General features: G+C 44.3%; 1 protein-coding gene across 1 annotated transcript in view; it reads left to right on the top strand.

Moving 5' to 3' along the window:
* rapgef6 (Rap guanine nucleotide exchange factor (GEF) 6) overlaps positions 1–17,913 on the top strand; it is a 242,786-nt gene that overhangs the window by 181,793 nt on the left and 43,080 nt on the right. The window contains exons 17-18 of the mRNA XM_056285284.1: positions 5,993–6,150; positions 12,049–12,289. Of these exons, the coding sequence (XP_056141259.1) occupies positions 5,993–6,150; positions 12,049–12,289 (399 nt within the window). The remainder of the gene's footprint in view (positions 1–5,992; positions 6,151–12,048; positions 12,290–17,913) is intronic.

The raw sequence follows: 17,913 nt of genomic DNA on the forward strand, positions 1-17,913 counted from the left end.
ATATACATTCATAAACAAACTGCAAATGGCCTCTGCTTTGTCACTTCCATGCTTGTGAATGACGATGATGATGTCATTGTGTCCACACAGCCACAGTGCTCACATGAAGGCTAATGGCACTCTGTCGCATGGTGCTTTGTGGCTTTCACAGAGCCATTGATCCCGGCTCTCAGCTTCCAGAGGCCATCACCATTCTCTTTATCAAACAAAAGCAACAGCATCTTTTTTTATTCCATTCAGACGGCTGTGTGATTCAGTAGCATGGCTGACTGATTAACAAGAGACCAGATGAGAAGGGAGATGAGGGAGAGTGATTCAGGGCCAATCTGAATCCATCAGTGTCCTATTGTCTGATTAGGGAAAAAAAGTCTATGCAAGGGCAATGAAAGAGCTGCCAGCTGGCATGGATATATAATCTTCATCAAAGGGCTTTTTCAAGTCCTTAGTCTCTTGCCCCTGTGTGTGTGCGCGTGTGTGTGTGTGAGTGTGTGTGTGTGTTTGAGCACACACGGATCTATAGTGTGTGTGAGTATGTGTAAAAACCAATGTTAGGTAAAAATGATATCACAAAGGAGAAAAATATAGTTTCTCATGTGTACCATAAACATATTTGAGGGGAAAAAAAGTGCACCATGTCACTTCTTTTCTGGATTGACAGTGGGTCCAAACTCGGGGGGGGGGGGGGTTCATGTCGATGAAGGTCAGACAAATCATCAAAAAGAACTTTGCAATAGACCACCCTCTGTCTGCCGAGGTGTGTGTGTGTGTGTGTGTGTGTGTGTGTGTGTGTGTGTGTGTGTGTGTGTGTGTGTGTGTGTGTGTGTGTGTGTGTGTGTGTGTGTGTGTGTGTGTGTGTGTGTGTGTGTGATATTGACTATGCCAGTTGATTTACTCTCCCAAGACTGGAAAGAAGTGAATAGAAGAGTTCTACAGTTATTCTGTGATCTGTCTTCTCAGTGATTCACTGAGAAGACAGATCACAGTTCCTTGATGTCTCCTCAATCTATTGGATTCTCAGTTGCAACTCTCTTTTTCTCAGTAGCACGCCCATTTTCTCTTTCCCACAGACTCCGTAAACTGCTTTATTGTGCTGTGCAACATGTAATGTAGAAAGAGCATATATGCACTCAAGACATAGTACAGAATTTATGATTATTTGTTTGTTTTTAATCCTACCCATGTAGAGAAGGCTCAGAAACAGTATATGAACATTTGGCACTAAGATAATCCATTAACACAAATGAATTTTCTTTGGCAGACTGGCTGCTGCTTGTTGGCATGCTTTCATGTGTAGTCCAGTCGTTGATGAACTTCTGTTTCTCAAATTGTACCCCACATTCTTCAGATGGGGAGTAATATATTGTCAGGGTAAAAGAGTTTATGGTCCTCTAATTGCCTTATCCCCATCCAGCTCTGTCTCCCAAACCCCATATTCAGTTTTTTTGTTCATGCAGTGGCAGCAAGTGAAATTATCTCGCTCTTTTGGCTGATATCTTTTGTTCAATAAAAAAGACAAAAGTGGTGCCAGGCATAGCAATCCTCCTCGCTTGTGGCGGGTGACTAAAAGTGAAAGGTCATGGTGGCAGATAGAAGTAAAATGGCCGTCCGCAGGTATTTTTGAGTTTTTCTAGAATACGTGTCATTTCAATTGGTTGACTGGCGGCCTGTCCAGGGTGTCTCCCCGCCTGCCACCCAATGACTGCTGGGATAGGTTCCAGCATCCCGTGACCCCGGGCTAAACGGCTTGGATAATGGATGCATGGACCTTGACCCCTTAAACTTCAAAGCCTACGAGTCCTCAAAATAATGCATGTCTTACTGTAGCATTGTACAGAATTATATCTTAGAGATAAAACATGAATGTTTTGGCACTAATTTGAAGCAAATTGCACAAGATTTTACCATATAATGGCAGAAAAAGAAACGATTTTCACTTTTCGGCAATCTTTACTTGGAGTTTGACCCAGTCCCCCCCCCCCCTTTCTCCCCAATTGTACTTGGCCAATTAAGGGAATTTGCCAGGGGGACATAGTGCATGGGAGGACCACGCTATTCCCCCCAGTTCCCCCTCCCCTACTGAATAGACATCCCAACTGACCAGAGGAGGTTCTAGTGCAGCGACCAGGACACATACCCACATCAAGCCTCCCACCCGCAGACATGGCCAATTGTGCCTGCAGGGATGCCCGACCAAGCCGGAGGTAACACGGGGATTCGAACCGGCCATCCCCGTGTTGGTATGCAACGGAATAAACCGTTACTCTACCCGGATGCCTTGACCCACTTTTGTCCATAATTAGAATTTTCTTGGGTGGTATCCATGCTTTCTGTCATTTTCATTTTTTTTGAGCTAATTGTTTTTCTGTATTGTTCATAAGACACAATTACAGAAACAAAGGGGACCAAAATAAAAAGATTCTGCTGGTGTGTGTGTGTGTGTGTGTGTGTGTGTGTGTGAGAGAGAGAGAGTGGGGGGGGGGTCAAGAATCGGTACTAGATTGAATGGCATCTTTGTGTGGATGTCTGTGTTGCATGATTAATTTGAACATGTATTTGAGTCTTCAAACCTTTTTTTCCCCCCAAACTTTTAGTGTTACAAAATGCTTCCATGTGCCTGTGCTTGTGTAGCGTGTGAGAGGGAGGAAGAGAAAGACTGTCTTTCATACAGATTACTGTTGCTTTGCCTTGTGTGGAAAATTGCTGAATTGCCCCAGCAGAGCCCTGCTGCTGTTTTCTGTTTCTTTCACTCTTTTATGCTTTTCAATGTCATCTCTCCTCCTGTCTCTGTCTCTGCTGCTTCAGGGGCCTGTTTGGGTAAGATCTTTTGGGTAACAACCTCTTTCCCTTCCCATCAACTTCACTCTCCGTCATGGACCGAGCACACAGCAGGCACCCGCACACAGTATCCAACATACCAGCAACCGCCAGCGACGCAGACAGACAAACCACTGCAGTGGAGCCCACGCTGCTTCATTCCCAACTCTCCGTGGAGTCAGAAGCGCCCGCTCTCCACTTTTTTCTTTCGAACTTCCATTTCAGTGTGTTCATTTGCCGCCGTTTCCTGACGTGGGCCCTGCAGAAGTTCTGTGTTATTCATGCGCATTTATTTCGCTGGATTGGTATTGTACTCTGGCAAATATTAAGGGGGCCTTGGTTTGCTGCAGTGTTGAATACTCAGACATCACAGAACATCATGTGAACAGCATTGTAGTTTAATTATGCTTAAACCTATTCAAATGAGTCACGTGATTGGGGAACCCTGACTTGTGAGCCACAGAATTGTACCTCGATGCCTCTTCGGTGCTGGATAATTTATCTAGGCCCATGTTTTGCATTCATATTAAAACCAATGAATCAATGCATTCAAAACCCTTATCAATAACTTCTTAATCCTACGTCAAACATGACTGGAACCTCTTAGAAGAGGCGTCACATGTAAATGGGGTCGTATTTAAGAGTTCAATATCGAAAACGTGGTAAAATTTTAACAAATATGTGATAATGAGGGAAAAATACCATCAGCCTGTCTCATACTAGGTACAAGTATTATATTTGCAGTTTTGCTCGTACCGTTCAGTTTGTGTTTCAGACTTTAGTTGTTCCAAAAAAAGGACATTTTAAACCTTTTGGTGCAACCCAGAGCTATAAATTAAAGGATAAGGATTATTTGAGCCCCTTATCCCTCTCAATGATCCTAATTTTCACCAACTTACTCTTTCTCTCTCAAGAATCTCCCTCTATTTTCAACATCTCCCTCTCTTCACATCTTATATTCTATGTTTCTGCCGCTTTGTCTCTCCTATTATCAATCTTTGATTCTCTCTGTTCTCATCTTTTCATTTTTTTACATTTCTGTGCCTCCCTGTCTTCCAATTTGTCTGTCCTTCTGTCTGTACTCCTTGTTCCTAGCTCCCCCGCCAATTTTGCTTTACTCGTGTCCACTCCTTTTCACTTTTCTGGTTTTTTTCTATCTCTCTCTCTCTCACTCTCTCGCTCTCGCTCTCTCTCGTACTGCAGCATGCATCGACCGGCTGCAGAGATTACATAGGCTTTGCTACAGTATAGATGAGTCATGTCAGTGTAAGCCTGGTGCTATTCTCTCCGCCCCTCCTTAGTTACTGTTAGGGCTGGGCGATATGGAGAAAATTAAATATCGCAATATTTTTGAACGAATACCTCAATATCATATTTTGACGATATTGTAGAGATGACTATTGGTGCTCTCACAAAATATATACACAACGACATTTCTGATACACACTCATTGGTAATGTGGATATGATGTCCAAACGGGTAGCGACAAATAATATAACAGCTAGAGCAGTCTAATAAGTTCAGATAATTGCATCTCTTTATTCTAATACAGCCTTTAAAACCAGGAAAGGGCGACGCTTATGTCACGTCATATGATATCCAGAATCCCAGGTGATATCAAGTCTTATTTCACGATATCGATATAATATTGATATATTGCCCAGCCTTACTTATTGTACAGACATATCTGGATGGAGTTTAGAGAGTATTATGGAACAGGTGGACAAGGACAAGCCCTCAGTCTCACACGTGCACACAAATTCCCATTAAAATGCTCATTTGCACCTGTTAAGGCGCTGCCTGTAATGAAGTACACTGCAGCATACCTTTGTTTTTACCGTTTATTTAGTCTGTGTCGTGGGTTAGTTAGCCCGTTCCAATGTGGTACTTCAAGCCAGATGAAATAAGCCCTAAGGTGCTATACTCGCCAACGTGCAATTACCATGACCCTCATTTGCCTCATCCAGTCCATTAAAAGAGAGACTTGGGTAGGGGTGTCCGGGTAGTGTGGCGGCCTATTCCGTTGCCTACCAAACGCAGGGATCGCCAGTTCGAATCCCCGTGTTACCTCTGGCTTGGTCAGGCGTCCCTACAGACACAGTTGTCCGTGTCTGTGGATGGAAAGCTGGATGTGGGTATGTGTCCTGGTCGCTGCACTAGCGCCTCCTCTGGTCAGTCAGGGCACCTGTTCGGGGGAGCTGGGGGGAATAATGTGATCCTCCCACGCGCTACGTCCCCCTGGCGAAACTCCTTACTGTCAGGTGAAAAGAAGCGGCTGGCGACTCCACATGTATCGAAGGAGGCATGTGGTAGTCTGCAGCCCTTTTCGGATCAGCAGAGGGAGTGGAGCAGAGATCGGGACGGCTTGGAAGGAACCTCTCTAAAAGTCCTACTTCACCTTGGCCATACATGACTGATGCACATAAAAGAGCGAAATTGTTGATTCTAACAAATACACATTAAAATTAATCCAAATGCTAAGGAGCAAACAGACACACATCAATGCACAACCCAGGAGAATGTCAGTTAAAATGTCAATCATCAGTTTCCAGTTCATTTCATACATGAGCTCGCTCTCTGCAGTGCTTGTTTGTGCCCTCATCCATGTCAGCCTTTGTTGTCCCATTGTCTTGTGTGTGTGTGTGTGTGTGTGTGTGTGTGTGTGTGTGTGTGTGTGTGTGCGCGCGTGCGTAAAAACCTTTTTGTATGTGTATATGTCTGTAAATGTGACTTGCGTACCAGGGAATGCCAGTCATTAAACGTCATTATGGATGCACTACAACTTCGTCATCGCCACCTACTTAAAAGGGCAGTTACACCAATATTGACTTCTAGGTGGTCGCTCTGCAGAAGTAGACATTTTGGGTTGATGTTCTTTTCTTTTGAGTTATGAGTTCTCTACATTGAAGACAAAGCACACCTGCAAAAGCATGCTCTTTAAGCTCATAAAACAACAGGGGGAGAAGAAAAAAAAACCCGAAAAAATGGGCAAGTTTTAGAAAGAATGTTTGCGCTGCAGATCGTAAACCTGAAAGTCAGTGTTGATAGAATGTGAAACTATTTTATGAACAAGTAAATCTGATCTCCCCTATCTCTCTTGACCTTCATCTCCTTCCCAACCCCATCTACCCATGCCACCCTTCTTCTCCCTTCTTCGTCTTCTTCTCTGCCTCTGCAGTGATGGTGGGGTGGGCCAGTCTCAGGACGACAGCATTGTGGGCACCAAGCAGTGCCGTCACAGCGTGGCCATTATGCCGATACCCGGTAGCCTGTCATCTAGCAGCCCTGACCTGCTGCAGCCAGCCACCAGTGTCCTGGACTTCTCCAACCCAGCAGGTAAAACGGAGAGAAAGCGAGTGTGCGAGAGAGATGGAGATTATCTGGAGACCATCAATAAAGCTGAGTTTCTTCAACTTTCTGTTTTTCTCCCAAGCTAGCTGTGTTTGATTGATACACTTTTTATTGGATTGGAAAATGAATTGATTGATTGAGTGATTGATTGACAGGCGGACAGTGACTATTTGAAGGGAAATTTAAAAAAAAAAAAAGGAAAAGCAAATCAGCACAGTAAACAAAATAACAAAATGCTCCCACAAGAAAATAGGTCGTTCTGTTGTCGAACTGTCAGGTACGTAGCATGTAAAAGAAGGTGTTGAACCGTGCTCTGCCAAACGTGATTCGTGACTTTGGTCATGGTCATTGCATTTGAATTTCGATCCGCTCGTAGAAGGCAGGACTCCGCCACCCTTTAGCATCATTAAACAAAGCAGTGATGGGATAACTGTAGCATAGTCTTGTTGCTCACACACTTTATGCACAGGTCAGTCCATGCACATAGGCTGACACACACACACACACACACACACACACACTTGAAACACATTCAGGTCTCATTTGCACAGACACAGTACAGAGGTACAGATAAATACTTGAATGTGCTTTGTTAACATTCATGCTGTGCAAGGGGAACAGGTATTCTTATAATGCACACAGGATAAAACACGTAACACTCATGCACATATAACATGCACTATAGCTCCTACCATTTATGCAGGTTCTACCTACACACACACACACACACTAATACACAAAGCCTTGGTTTTTTTGCAGTAAAACTGCTTCGGTGAGAAGCATTAACCTCTCAGTGAATATGACTTGTTTATTTCACAAACGTTTCTGAGACCCTAATCATTAAAACTAATAAACGGGTCTCTCTCTCTCTGTGTCTCTCTTGCTCTCTCACTCTCTGTCTCTCTCTCTTTCACGTGTGTGTGTGTGTGTGTGTGTTTGTCCACATGTGTTTGTCTGTGTTCCATTGTATGAGAGGGAGAACCGCAGAGAGAGAGAGTTAAAAATTGAGAAAGGATTGGCGGTTCGAATCCCCGCGTTACCTCCGGCTTGGTCGGGCATCCCTACAGACACAATTGGCCGTGTCTGCGGGTGGGAAGCCGGATGTGCATATTTGTCCTGGTCGCTGCACTAGCACCTCCTGTGGTCAGTCGGGGCGCCTGTTCAGGGCGGAGGGAACTGGGGGGGAATAGCGTGATCCTCCCACGCGCTACGTCCCCCTGGCGAAACTCCTCACTGTCAGGTGAAAAGAAGCGGCTGGTGACTCCACCTGTATCGGAGGAGGCATGTGGTAGTCTGCAGCCCTCCCCGGCTCGACAGAGGGGGTGGAGCAGCGACTGGGACGGCTTGGAAGAATGGGGTAATTGGCTGGATACAATTGGGGAAAAAAAGGGGGAGAAAAGAATATGGTTTTGATTATTGGACCCTTGCATGTTTGCACTTCAAGCACAGACACACACACACATACCTGCATGTATACATACACACACCTCCTCTACAGACACCTGCATACATATATGCACACGCGTACATACACACACTACTACGCACAAACACTCTAGGCGAAGAAACCACACTTCACATGCACACACACAAACACACACTGCATGCGGCACGTTAATCGTCCACCATTAGCTCAGGTTTCCTTTCGCCTCCCCAAGTTCTCTGTTCTTCCATTAGATTGAATAGTGGGGGGAATGCTGCTCTGCTCAGACATAACCCCCTTCTCCAGACAGTCCCCAGGGCATGTAATCCCTCTTAAAACCCCACCTCCAATTACATTACAGTAGGGATCCGAGGAGCCACCAGCGCAGCGATATCACCGCTCCGCTGCAGACGCAGAGAAGTAGGGAAGCCAGTGATCCTCTGACCTGTTACTGAGCATCATAAATGTAGCCCCCCCCCCCCCATCGATTTTTTTTTTCTTTCCCTGTACTTGAATGCTCACAGCCCCCAATTTCAAGGGGTTTAAATTACATATGTGCAATTTCGGCCAAAGTGCTGAACTCCGTCATTCAGTGATGTTTATAGACCTGATGAACAAATAAGCACAGAAAGGAAGTAAATACCCAGCATCTGCCATTTTTTGGATGGCTTGTTCCCTGGTCTTCAAACAACAGAAATCCAAATCAGCTGGTTTGTAGTCTGTGTCAATCACTACCATTTTGTGTATTGAGCCTTTAAAGAATATGAAGGCTGTGTGTCTAAAAAGAGGCCTGAAAACCAAGTGTCCTTTGTGATGTGCTGAATGTGTATGTTTTTATTGGCTTTTAGATGTGGAGGGAGGGTTCTCTGGCACCGATTTCCTGTTTTAATCCTGTATTGACCCGGTGTGAGACACGTGTCGACACCAACACCTCCTCACCTCAAATAGCATTACTAGAGGCATCAGGAGCCGAGAAACGAAATCAATTCTTCTTCTTCTTCTTTTTTTTAGAGCGGTTGCAAAAATCATTTGTTTATTATTTGCATAATGGAATGTGTGTGTGTGTGTGTGTGTGTGTGTGTGTGTGTGTGTGTGTGTGTGTGTGTAACCCCTTTACTCTATATGTTCTCCCTCTGTCTATATATCTTCTGTTTCGTTCTTTTAGGCACTTTTTTCTCTTCCCTTCGCCCCATTTTCTCTTTCCCTCCTCCCTCTCCTCCATCACTCCCTCCCTGTGTCTCAGTCTTGTGATTTCAAACAGCTGTTTCACTGTAGACATGAGTCATACACAACTTCTGTGGTTTCCTGTGAGTGCCAACAAATAATAACAACAAATAAGATAAACGCTCTTCTCTCTCCCTTCCATCATGATGCTTCCACACTCCATGTGTTTTTTTTTTCTTCTTTTTTTTTTTTTTTGCCTCTCCGGATCTCATTACCTCGACTCTTTTATCCACTTACTCTCTCCCTCCTTTTCTCCTCTCTGCTTGCCAAGCCATGGGACTCTACTGTAAGTATGACCCACAATGCCGCTGCCTTGTTTGTATCGCTGTTAATGTATTCTTTTTCCAGTTCAATCCCCCCTCTACTCGTTTTTACATTCTTTCTCTCTGGAACGATTTCTCTCCGTCCCCTCTTTTGCGCTCGCGTCGTGTTATGCGAGTCGGAGCCCAGTCCAGCTTTCGGCTCTTTAGTGCGCATGTGGTCCTGGCTGTCTGGGTTTGCACTCTATTTTGCATTGTTCCTATGTGCTATATGTCAGTCTGTCTGTCTGTGTCTAGTTGTGTCGGCCACTTTTGTTTACATGTTTTTAATGTGCGTATAATCACCTTAAGTGAGAATGCCTTACTTCTTGCTGCTCTGTCATGCTTGTCATCCATCCATCCATTATCCAAGCCGCTTATCCTGCTCTCAGGGTCCCAGGGATGCTGGAGCCTATCCCAGCAGTCATTGGGCAGCAGGCGGGGAGACACCCTGGACAGCCCACCAGACCATCACAGGGCCGACATGCATTCGCACCTTGGGACAATTCCTAGGGAGCATGCTTTTCATGCTCCTTTTTATGTTTTTTTTTCTATCTCCTGTTTTCTGTGCCCGGCTGACGGAGACATTCGAACATGTGATTTATCTCGTCTGTCTCGCTGATGGAGTGAGCGGGAAAAGCTTTGGCGTGGGAGGAAGAGTAGCAGGTGGCTAGTGGAAAGTTTCTAGACTTCCAAGTGCTGTCTGCAAAAGCCTAGCATGGGCAAACTCAGCCCCAGAAAGCTGATTATTATTAATTTAGTTTCCCTTCTTAACTTGAAATATAATTTTCGCTTCTGATTATCTGTTCTCTCATGGCCATTGTTAACAAATGAATCGTGGTGTTGGTGAAAATAAATGGTTTCAAGAGAATAAATGTGATGTTGATGGTACTCTTCCCTTTCTAGATATAGGCAGTGATCCCCCTCATGTGCTTAGATCAGCAGCAGGAAATGACAGCTTGCTCTTTATTGGAGCACTTCTCACGCCCTAAACACAAATCACGGTTAATGGGACACCAAGCGTTTAGCCTCAGCTAACCTTCCCCTCATGTGGATAAGCATAACCAGAACTGTGCTATCATGCTATGCTATCAGCTGTGCTATGCTAGCCATCCACTGCGATCTGCACCACAGAAAATTAAAGCAATGCGAGGCTAATCTACAACATGAGCTGCACACGGAGACCTAGTAGGTATGAAAAACACACACACACACACGTGCAGACACACCCACAAACTCATGCATACCTTCTGCAAGCCAGGGCGAATGATAATCAGTTGTTTAAACACAAGCTCATACTCTATCACTGTCTTATTGACTTGAAGTTCATCGATTTGCTCCCACTTGCTATGCAGCTGCTCATACGACAGTAATGAAGGTGGTAATTGTTAAAGCAAGACGCACAAGCACGCACACTGACACACACACATACTCACAGATCATAGGTCCACTTTACAGGGTAATAAAGGTAGTGACTCTTGCAACATACGTGCCATTAAGCAATCTGTTGTGGAGGACAGTTTTTTTTTGTGGTTGTTTTTGTGTGTGCATGTGTGTGTGTGTGTGTGCTTATGTTGGCGTGTGTGCTTACGTGTGCATGTGCATTTCGACAAACTCATCAGTCACGCACACCATTTCCTTTGCATGATACGCTTCCATTTTCTGCATGACTGGACTGAAATATACTGAACACACACAAACACTTTCGTACTGTACAGACACTCACTGCTATTCAGACGTCCAGGCGTACACACGGTACACGCCAAGTGTGGCTCTGTGACAGCTTAATTTATCTAGCCTCTGACACTGCCTGCTTACCTATCAGTGGTCACGGCTCATTGTTTTAAATATCTCTCTCTCTCCCTCTCTCTGTCTATATGTGAGTAATGGGCAACAGCTCCTTCCATATTCAAACACAGTGATCTTTTATGCAGTGTTTCACTCGAGGGGAACATTTTCATTATTCAAGAAGCAAAGCTGAGTGCAGGCAGTATCAACTGCATCAGCATTAGCTGTCCAGACACACTGGCCCCTAGGGACTCTATTCAGGTCCCTGCAGGCCTTATTGTTATTATTGTGGTATATTGCTGAGATATGGTATAATACTGGAGTGAAGCCATGGATTTATTTTTTTTCCTTTGGAATTTAAAGTGATTGAACCCAGAGGGTACCTTTTGGGCAAAATGTATTCATTTGTACGTAAATCATCTCTCTTGTGAAGAAAATAAAACCGGACTCATGCTGTCTCGTCAGATTGTATTTAGAGTTGTCACAGTGAGATATGGGCAAAGCAGGTGACATGGCAGTACGGTAAGATCCACTTAAATCCATCAAGAAATCCAACAAGGTTTATGTGTGAGCTTTACGTGTGACTTTTGAAAAGAGGTTGTGATATAGGAAAGTGACAGTATTGTGGATGTGGGATATGCCGGTTGTTCACCACTGAAGCCAGTCTTTGTTCTTGACAGGGAGCTGTGATGTGGAGGGTTAAATAGCTGCCCTGCCTGCCCTCCTCCGGCATGAACAGGCTGTTTTTGCATGCCGTTTTTTCCAGATGCGGTCATTATTTCTCCTGTTCCCTGCTTAGTTTTTGCTTTTAGTCATGTTGACATTCTTCAAGGCATATTTCAAACAAGTACACAGAGCCTGAGATGTCCATCACATATGTTGTACAGTTAGTTCCCTGTTATCCTTTGTAAAGTCCACTTGAGTTTGATAGATAGGAGCAAATACTGTTGGTCTGTCTATCTTTGTTCATCTGTGTACCATCCACCTACCTGTTCATACCTTTATGCTTGTACTTGTCTTTCTTCTAAGCAGCGTACACCTACCTCTTCATCCATCCATCCATCCATCCATCCATCCATCCATCCATCTTAACACCTGTTTTATTACAAATAATTGTTAAATGTTACTGCTTTCTCTCTCGCTCACCAGACATACCAGACCAGGTGATCCGGGTGTTCAAGGCGGACCAGCAGAGCTGTTACATCATCATCAGCAAGGACACGACGGCTAAGGACGTGGTCGCCCACACCGTCAACGAGTTTGGCCTGCTGTCCTCCCCGGAGACCTATTCCCTGTGCGAAGTGTCCATCAGCCCCGAGGGAGTCATCAAGCAGCGGCGCCTGCCCGACCAGCTCTCTAAACTGGCTGACCGCATCCAACTCAACGGCAGGTAAGAGGGAAGAAGTAACCTGAAGTGGAATGGTGTCAGATTGAATATATGTCAGTTCCATTCCATCCGTTACCCAAACCGCTTATCCTGCTCTCAGGGTTGCGGGGATGCTGGAGCGTATCCCAGTAGTCACTGGGCGGCAGGTGGGGAGACACCCTGGACAGGCTGCCAGGCCATCACAGGGCTATATGTCAGTTCTTAGTCTTAAATCCTTTTCTTCTACCTTTAACAACTGGCTTGCTATCATGAATGACATCAGTTGCTGAGAAACAGGAACGATCGCAGCGCCCTGTTTTCCCCATAGGTATTTTTAAGCTTGCATTGAATTAATCTGTGTTTGTGTTGTTCAGTGTCAAGTAATTTCATGGGCCAGTTGAAATTAATTCCTCATTGAGATTGTCTGATTAGAAATCCCACGGTGAGTTTGTTTAACCACTTATTGATGTTTAGCAGCTGCGCTGGTGTATTTATACATGATATACTGAGGTAACCAGTAAATGTGTGCTGTATAGTCCTGTGGGTTCTTACTCAATGTTTCGGAGGGGAACTGCAGTTGAAAACATGAGCAGGTGATGCATTTAAGTCAGTGAATGAATGAATTTATAGTGACAGAGTAGAGAGAGAGAGAGAGAGAGAGAGAGAGAGAGAGAGAGAGAGAGAAGATGGTAGTGGCATAAGGGTGATAAGGGATTTTCTTGAGCAAATAAATGAATTCTGAGGAAAAAGACAGAACTCAACAATGAGCAAGGTTGTATTGCAAAAGCTTAGTCAAGGCCTACATAGCCAAACAGTGCAGTAATTTTGGGTTATTGTTAAGCTACTGCTGAGTCAGATACTGCTTGCTTGGGATTTTGGGAAGTTCAGCATCTCTAAACTCAGCTGTAACAGGACATGTACACACGGTTGAGTAAAATGAGTGATTGGAACAAATTAACCAGATAAAGAATCAACTGCACATGCTATAGACAAATGACTGCCTGTCATTTTTAATCCCTGTGCAGGTTACTATGGTCATATGATAAAGGAGGTTCAGTCATGAGTTGAAAGTGTTGTGACTTTCCTCCATATCAGCTGGATGACTAGCACTCCAATTTATGACATTTGGAGCTGTTTGATAAACTGTGAACTTGGATGCTTTTGATATTGTGGACTGGCTGAATTGTTGTTGATGCGTTTGTTTTGTACCCAGTTGAGCTTTATTTTACTGTATCGACATTTCATCATCAGATAACCCCTTATTTCGCCTGTATAAGTCAGTCCTTGTGTATATACGTGACGATTGTTGTGTTGTAGTGTTGTTGTTCTATGTTAATACACTGAGAGAGCCACAAAACCGGAGTCAAATGCCATGTAGGCGCAAACCTACATGGCCAATAAACAAGATTGTGTTTCTGAGATAAATCCTCCGAGGACATGTCCCAGCTACTTTAACGGTCTTTTGAAATCCCTTCCCTTGGGAGCAGCTCTAAACTCTATAGCTATTAGCAGTCCTTATTTCTCCGGTTTATTGCTTTGGGGAAGAACTGTCTCATAAGCATTTGTGTCGACTAAAAGCCACAACTCTGAAGATTTACATACAAATGCATTGTCGTTTGATGCTCTTTCTAGTGATGCCACGTTCAAGACAATAGCTAATCCAGGAAAATGCAAATCAAGAAACCTCTTTTTCCTCTGATCATTTTTAGAGTTGCTGTTAAGCAGGACTATACAGGCAAAAAATGATACCACACATAGCGTGTTATGCATTCACCATAGCAGCCAAATGCATAAAAAGAAACGAGCAAGTTTTAAGAAAACGTAGTTGTGGCTAGCACGCAGATAACGCAAACCAAGCTAAGTAAAGGTAAACCATTACTGATGGATACCACAATTCCAATAGCTTACACTCAGGTCCAGTTGTGTCTTTTTTTTTCTTTTTTTTTTTAGTTTGGTGGTGGGTATACTGCTGACTCAACAGCACTGGCAACTCTTCAAATTTTAAATAGATTTATGGGATTTGCAGTGCTCACCAATTCAGTCGCCACCCATCATCATGGGTATCAGTGAATTTAGCAATAAAAAAAACCTATCTTAACTGTTGCAAAATGAGTGTTTTAGACCATAGAATTGAGCATTAAGAAACTTAACAGGATGATTTTATCCTTTCGCCTCTTCACTGGTGCTGTTTTGCTGGTGTTCACAATTCAGTGGTCAACAGGGGTAAAATCCCAGTTTATCTCTGGAAAAGCAAGGAAAATAGTCAAGTTATGGCTTTTCCACTAAATGCAGTGCAGAGTTGGACTCAGTTCAGTGGTACTTTGCAAACATTGCATAGCCAATGAAATGTTAACGCTTAGAGGTTATGGCAGTATGTGCTACGTAAAATACTAATTCTGGACTTTGCAGACAAAAAAATTATTCATCTAACACATCCACCCCCAAATAACTAATTTAGACAATTCAACTTTTTTTTTTAATATTTTAAGATTTTTTTCCCCCCTTTTTCTCCCAATTGTATCCGGCCAATTACCCCACTCTTCCGAGCCGTCCCGGTTGCTGCTCCACCCCCTCTGCTGATCCGGGGAGGGCTGCAGACTACCACATGTCTCCTCCAATTCATGTTGAGTTGCTGGCCGCTTCTGACAGTGAGGAGTGTCACCAGGGGGGACATAGCGCGTGGGAGGATTATGCTATTCCCCCCAGTTCCTCCACCTCCCTGAACAGGCGCCCGACCAACCAGAGGAGGCGCAAGTGCAGCAACCAAGACACATACCCACATTTGGCTTCCTACCTGCAGACGCAGCCAATTGTGTCTGTAGGGACGCCTGACGAAGCCGGAGGTAACACAGGGATTCGACCACTACGCTTGTTGGATGCCCGACAATTCAAAATGTGATCATTCCTGTTTTTTTTTTTAATCCAATATGTTTAGAGTGCCTTATTTAAGAACAGACAAAATGACTCAGTGTATGCTGGATTAAATTGAAAAGGTAGAACCTTTGCTTTTAAGCTTAGTTAGACACATAGGATATTTCCAGTTTGGCAAAAGAGCCATTTTTAAACAGCATTGCTCTGTCTCCCTCTCTTCTTGTCTCCTCTCAGTCATCACACCCATCCCAACTAGGTTAGCATGAATATTTCATCCTCTCACTGGGGCTTTCATAGACGACACAGAATGGCTGGAATTATTCATGCATACTTACACTTACACACACACACACACACACACACACACACACACACACACATATATATATATATATATATATATATTTGACAGCTGATGATTGCTTATAGCATGAAACAGGCTTGTACTGTCTCATAGAAAATGTACTTGACTAACTGGATTATATTGCTCCTTATTTGTTGAGCACTATCCCTAACATTGAGTGTTTCTTTATCAAAGTTATATATATATCTCAGCCAAAACATTATAACCACCTACCTAATCCTAAACCATAGGTCCCCCTCGTGCTGCCAAAATGGCTCTGACCTGTTGAGGCATGGACTCCACAAGACCTCTGAAGGTGTCCTCTGGTATCTGGCACGAAGACATTAGCAGTAGATCCTTAAGTCCTGTAAGCTGCGAGATGGGGCCTCCATGGACCGGACTTGTTTTTCCAGCACATCCCACAGATGCTTGATCAGATTGAGATCTGGGGAATTTGGAGGCCAGGGCAACACCTTGAACTCTTTGTCATGTTCCTCAAACCCCTCCTGAATGATTTTTACAGTGTGGCATGGTGCATTATCCTGCTGGAAGAAGCCACTGCCATCAGGGAATATCGTTGCTATGAAGGGGTATACTTGGTCTGCAAGAATGTTTAGGGTGGTGGTACGTATCACAGTAACATCCATGTGAATGCCAGGACCAAAGGTTTCCCAACAGAACATTGCCCAGAGCATCACACTGCCTCCGCCAGCTTGCCTTCTTCCCATAGTGCATCCTGGTGCCATCACTTCCCCAGGTAAATGACGTACATGCACCCGGCCATCCAGATGATGTAAAAGAAAACGTGATTCATCAGACCAGGCTACCTTCTTCCATTGCTCCATGCTCTTATTTCTGATGCTCACGTGGCCATTGTAGGCGCTTTTGGCAGTGGAAAGGGGTCATCATGGGCACTCTGACCAGTCTGTTGCTACACAACCCCATGCACAGCAAGTTGTGATGCACTGTGGGTTCTGACACCTGTCTGTCATAGCCAGCATTAACCTTTTCAGCAATTTGAGCTACAATAGCTCTTCTGTGGGATTGGACCAGACAGGCTAGCCTTTGCTCCCCATGCGCATCAGTGAGCCTTGGGTACCCATGACCCTATAGGTGGTTTACCAGTTGTTCTTCTTTGGACCACTTTTGGTAGGTACTTGTGGTGTTCCCAACACAGAATACTAACCAGTGTGGGTTGGTTGGTTTTGAATGTGCACAGACCAATGTGATTGGTGCTGAATGAGGTGGAGGTCAGCTATTGGTTGTTCCTGAAGAGTATATAAGGTAGAATCGCCACCAGGGCATTCTCTTGGTACTCCGCTCTACTCGGGATAGCTAGGTTGTTACAGCGTAATAATAAATATACTACGTTGCTCTCATAAGTCTGCCGTGTGCACTTTCCAGTTATCTACTTAAACAGTTTAGAACAGTATTTGTGTTTCATACACGACAGTTTGGCGACGAGGATGGGATGTTTAAGTTGGAAGTCACAGAGTTAGCATGTCAAGCAGCTCCAGTGAGGCAGAAGTAAACGACGAACAACCAGAGAGAGACGTTCGGTGAGTGAAAGGACCATCGAACAGAAGATGGCATTCAGTAAGCCAGAAGATTTCCACTTCGAGGAAAGTGAGGAAAGTTTTGATAGTTATCGCCAGCGGTTAGAGCAGTACTTCGCAGCAAATGGATTGGACACTCGAGATGAGAAAACCAAAGCGGTATTTCTTACAGTGGTAGGAAAAAGGGCACATAGCTTGCTGATGGATTTGTGTGCACCAGATAAGCCATCGGGTAAAACATATGAAGTACTGGTGGGAATGCTAGAAAAGTACTACATCCCGAAAACCAACTTTATTGCCGAGAGTTGCAAGTTTCACGGAAGAAACCAAAAGGAAAACGAAACAATAAGTGAGTACATTGCAAGTTTGAGAAAGTTAACAGCCACATGCAAATTTGGAACATTTTTAGATGAAGCACTGCGTGATAGGTTTGTCTGTGGAGTTAAGAGCAGTGAGCTAAGAGATCGGTTACTCAATGCGGCTCACACAAACGACTTAACGTTACAGCTCGCAGTTGAAATGGCGCTTTCTTTTGAGGTAACAAAAGGCAACAGTGCGCAACAGTTTGCACAGAAAGGCTATAAAGCTAATGTGGTAGAAAAGAAGGCTAACCTAAAGCATAGAGAGGCTACGGTAAAGTCTACAGCTAATGGAAAGCCCTGCTCTCACTGCAATGGAAAAGGCCACAGACCGGATGAATGCAGGTTCAAGGACGCAGAGTGTCGCCAGTGCAAGAAAAAGGGACAGATCGCAAAAGCATGCCGTTCACCTAAAGAAGGAAGCTATGGCAAGGCATCGAAAGGGACCAGGCATTTGGAATGTTGCCACGCTCCCCAGCACGTGGACCAGAGCAATGCTCATAGTCTTCGGGCAGATGG

The sequence above is a fragment of the Lampris incognitus genome, chromosome 8 (genome assembly GCF_029633865.1).
Source record: "Lampris incognitus isolate fLamInc1 chromosome 8, fLamInc1.hap2, whole genome shotgun sequence".
NCBI lineage: Eukaryota > Metazoa > Chordata > Actinopteri > Lampriformes > Lampridae > Lampris > Lampris incognitus.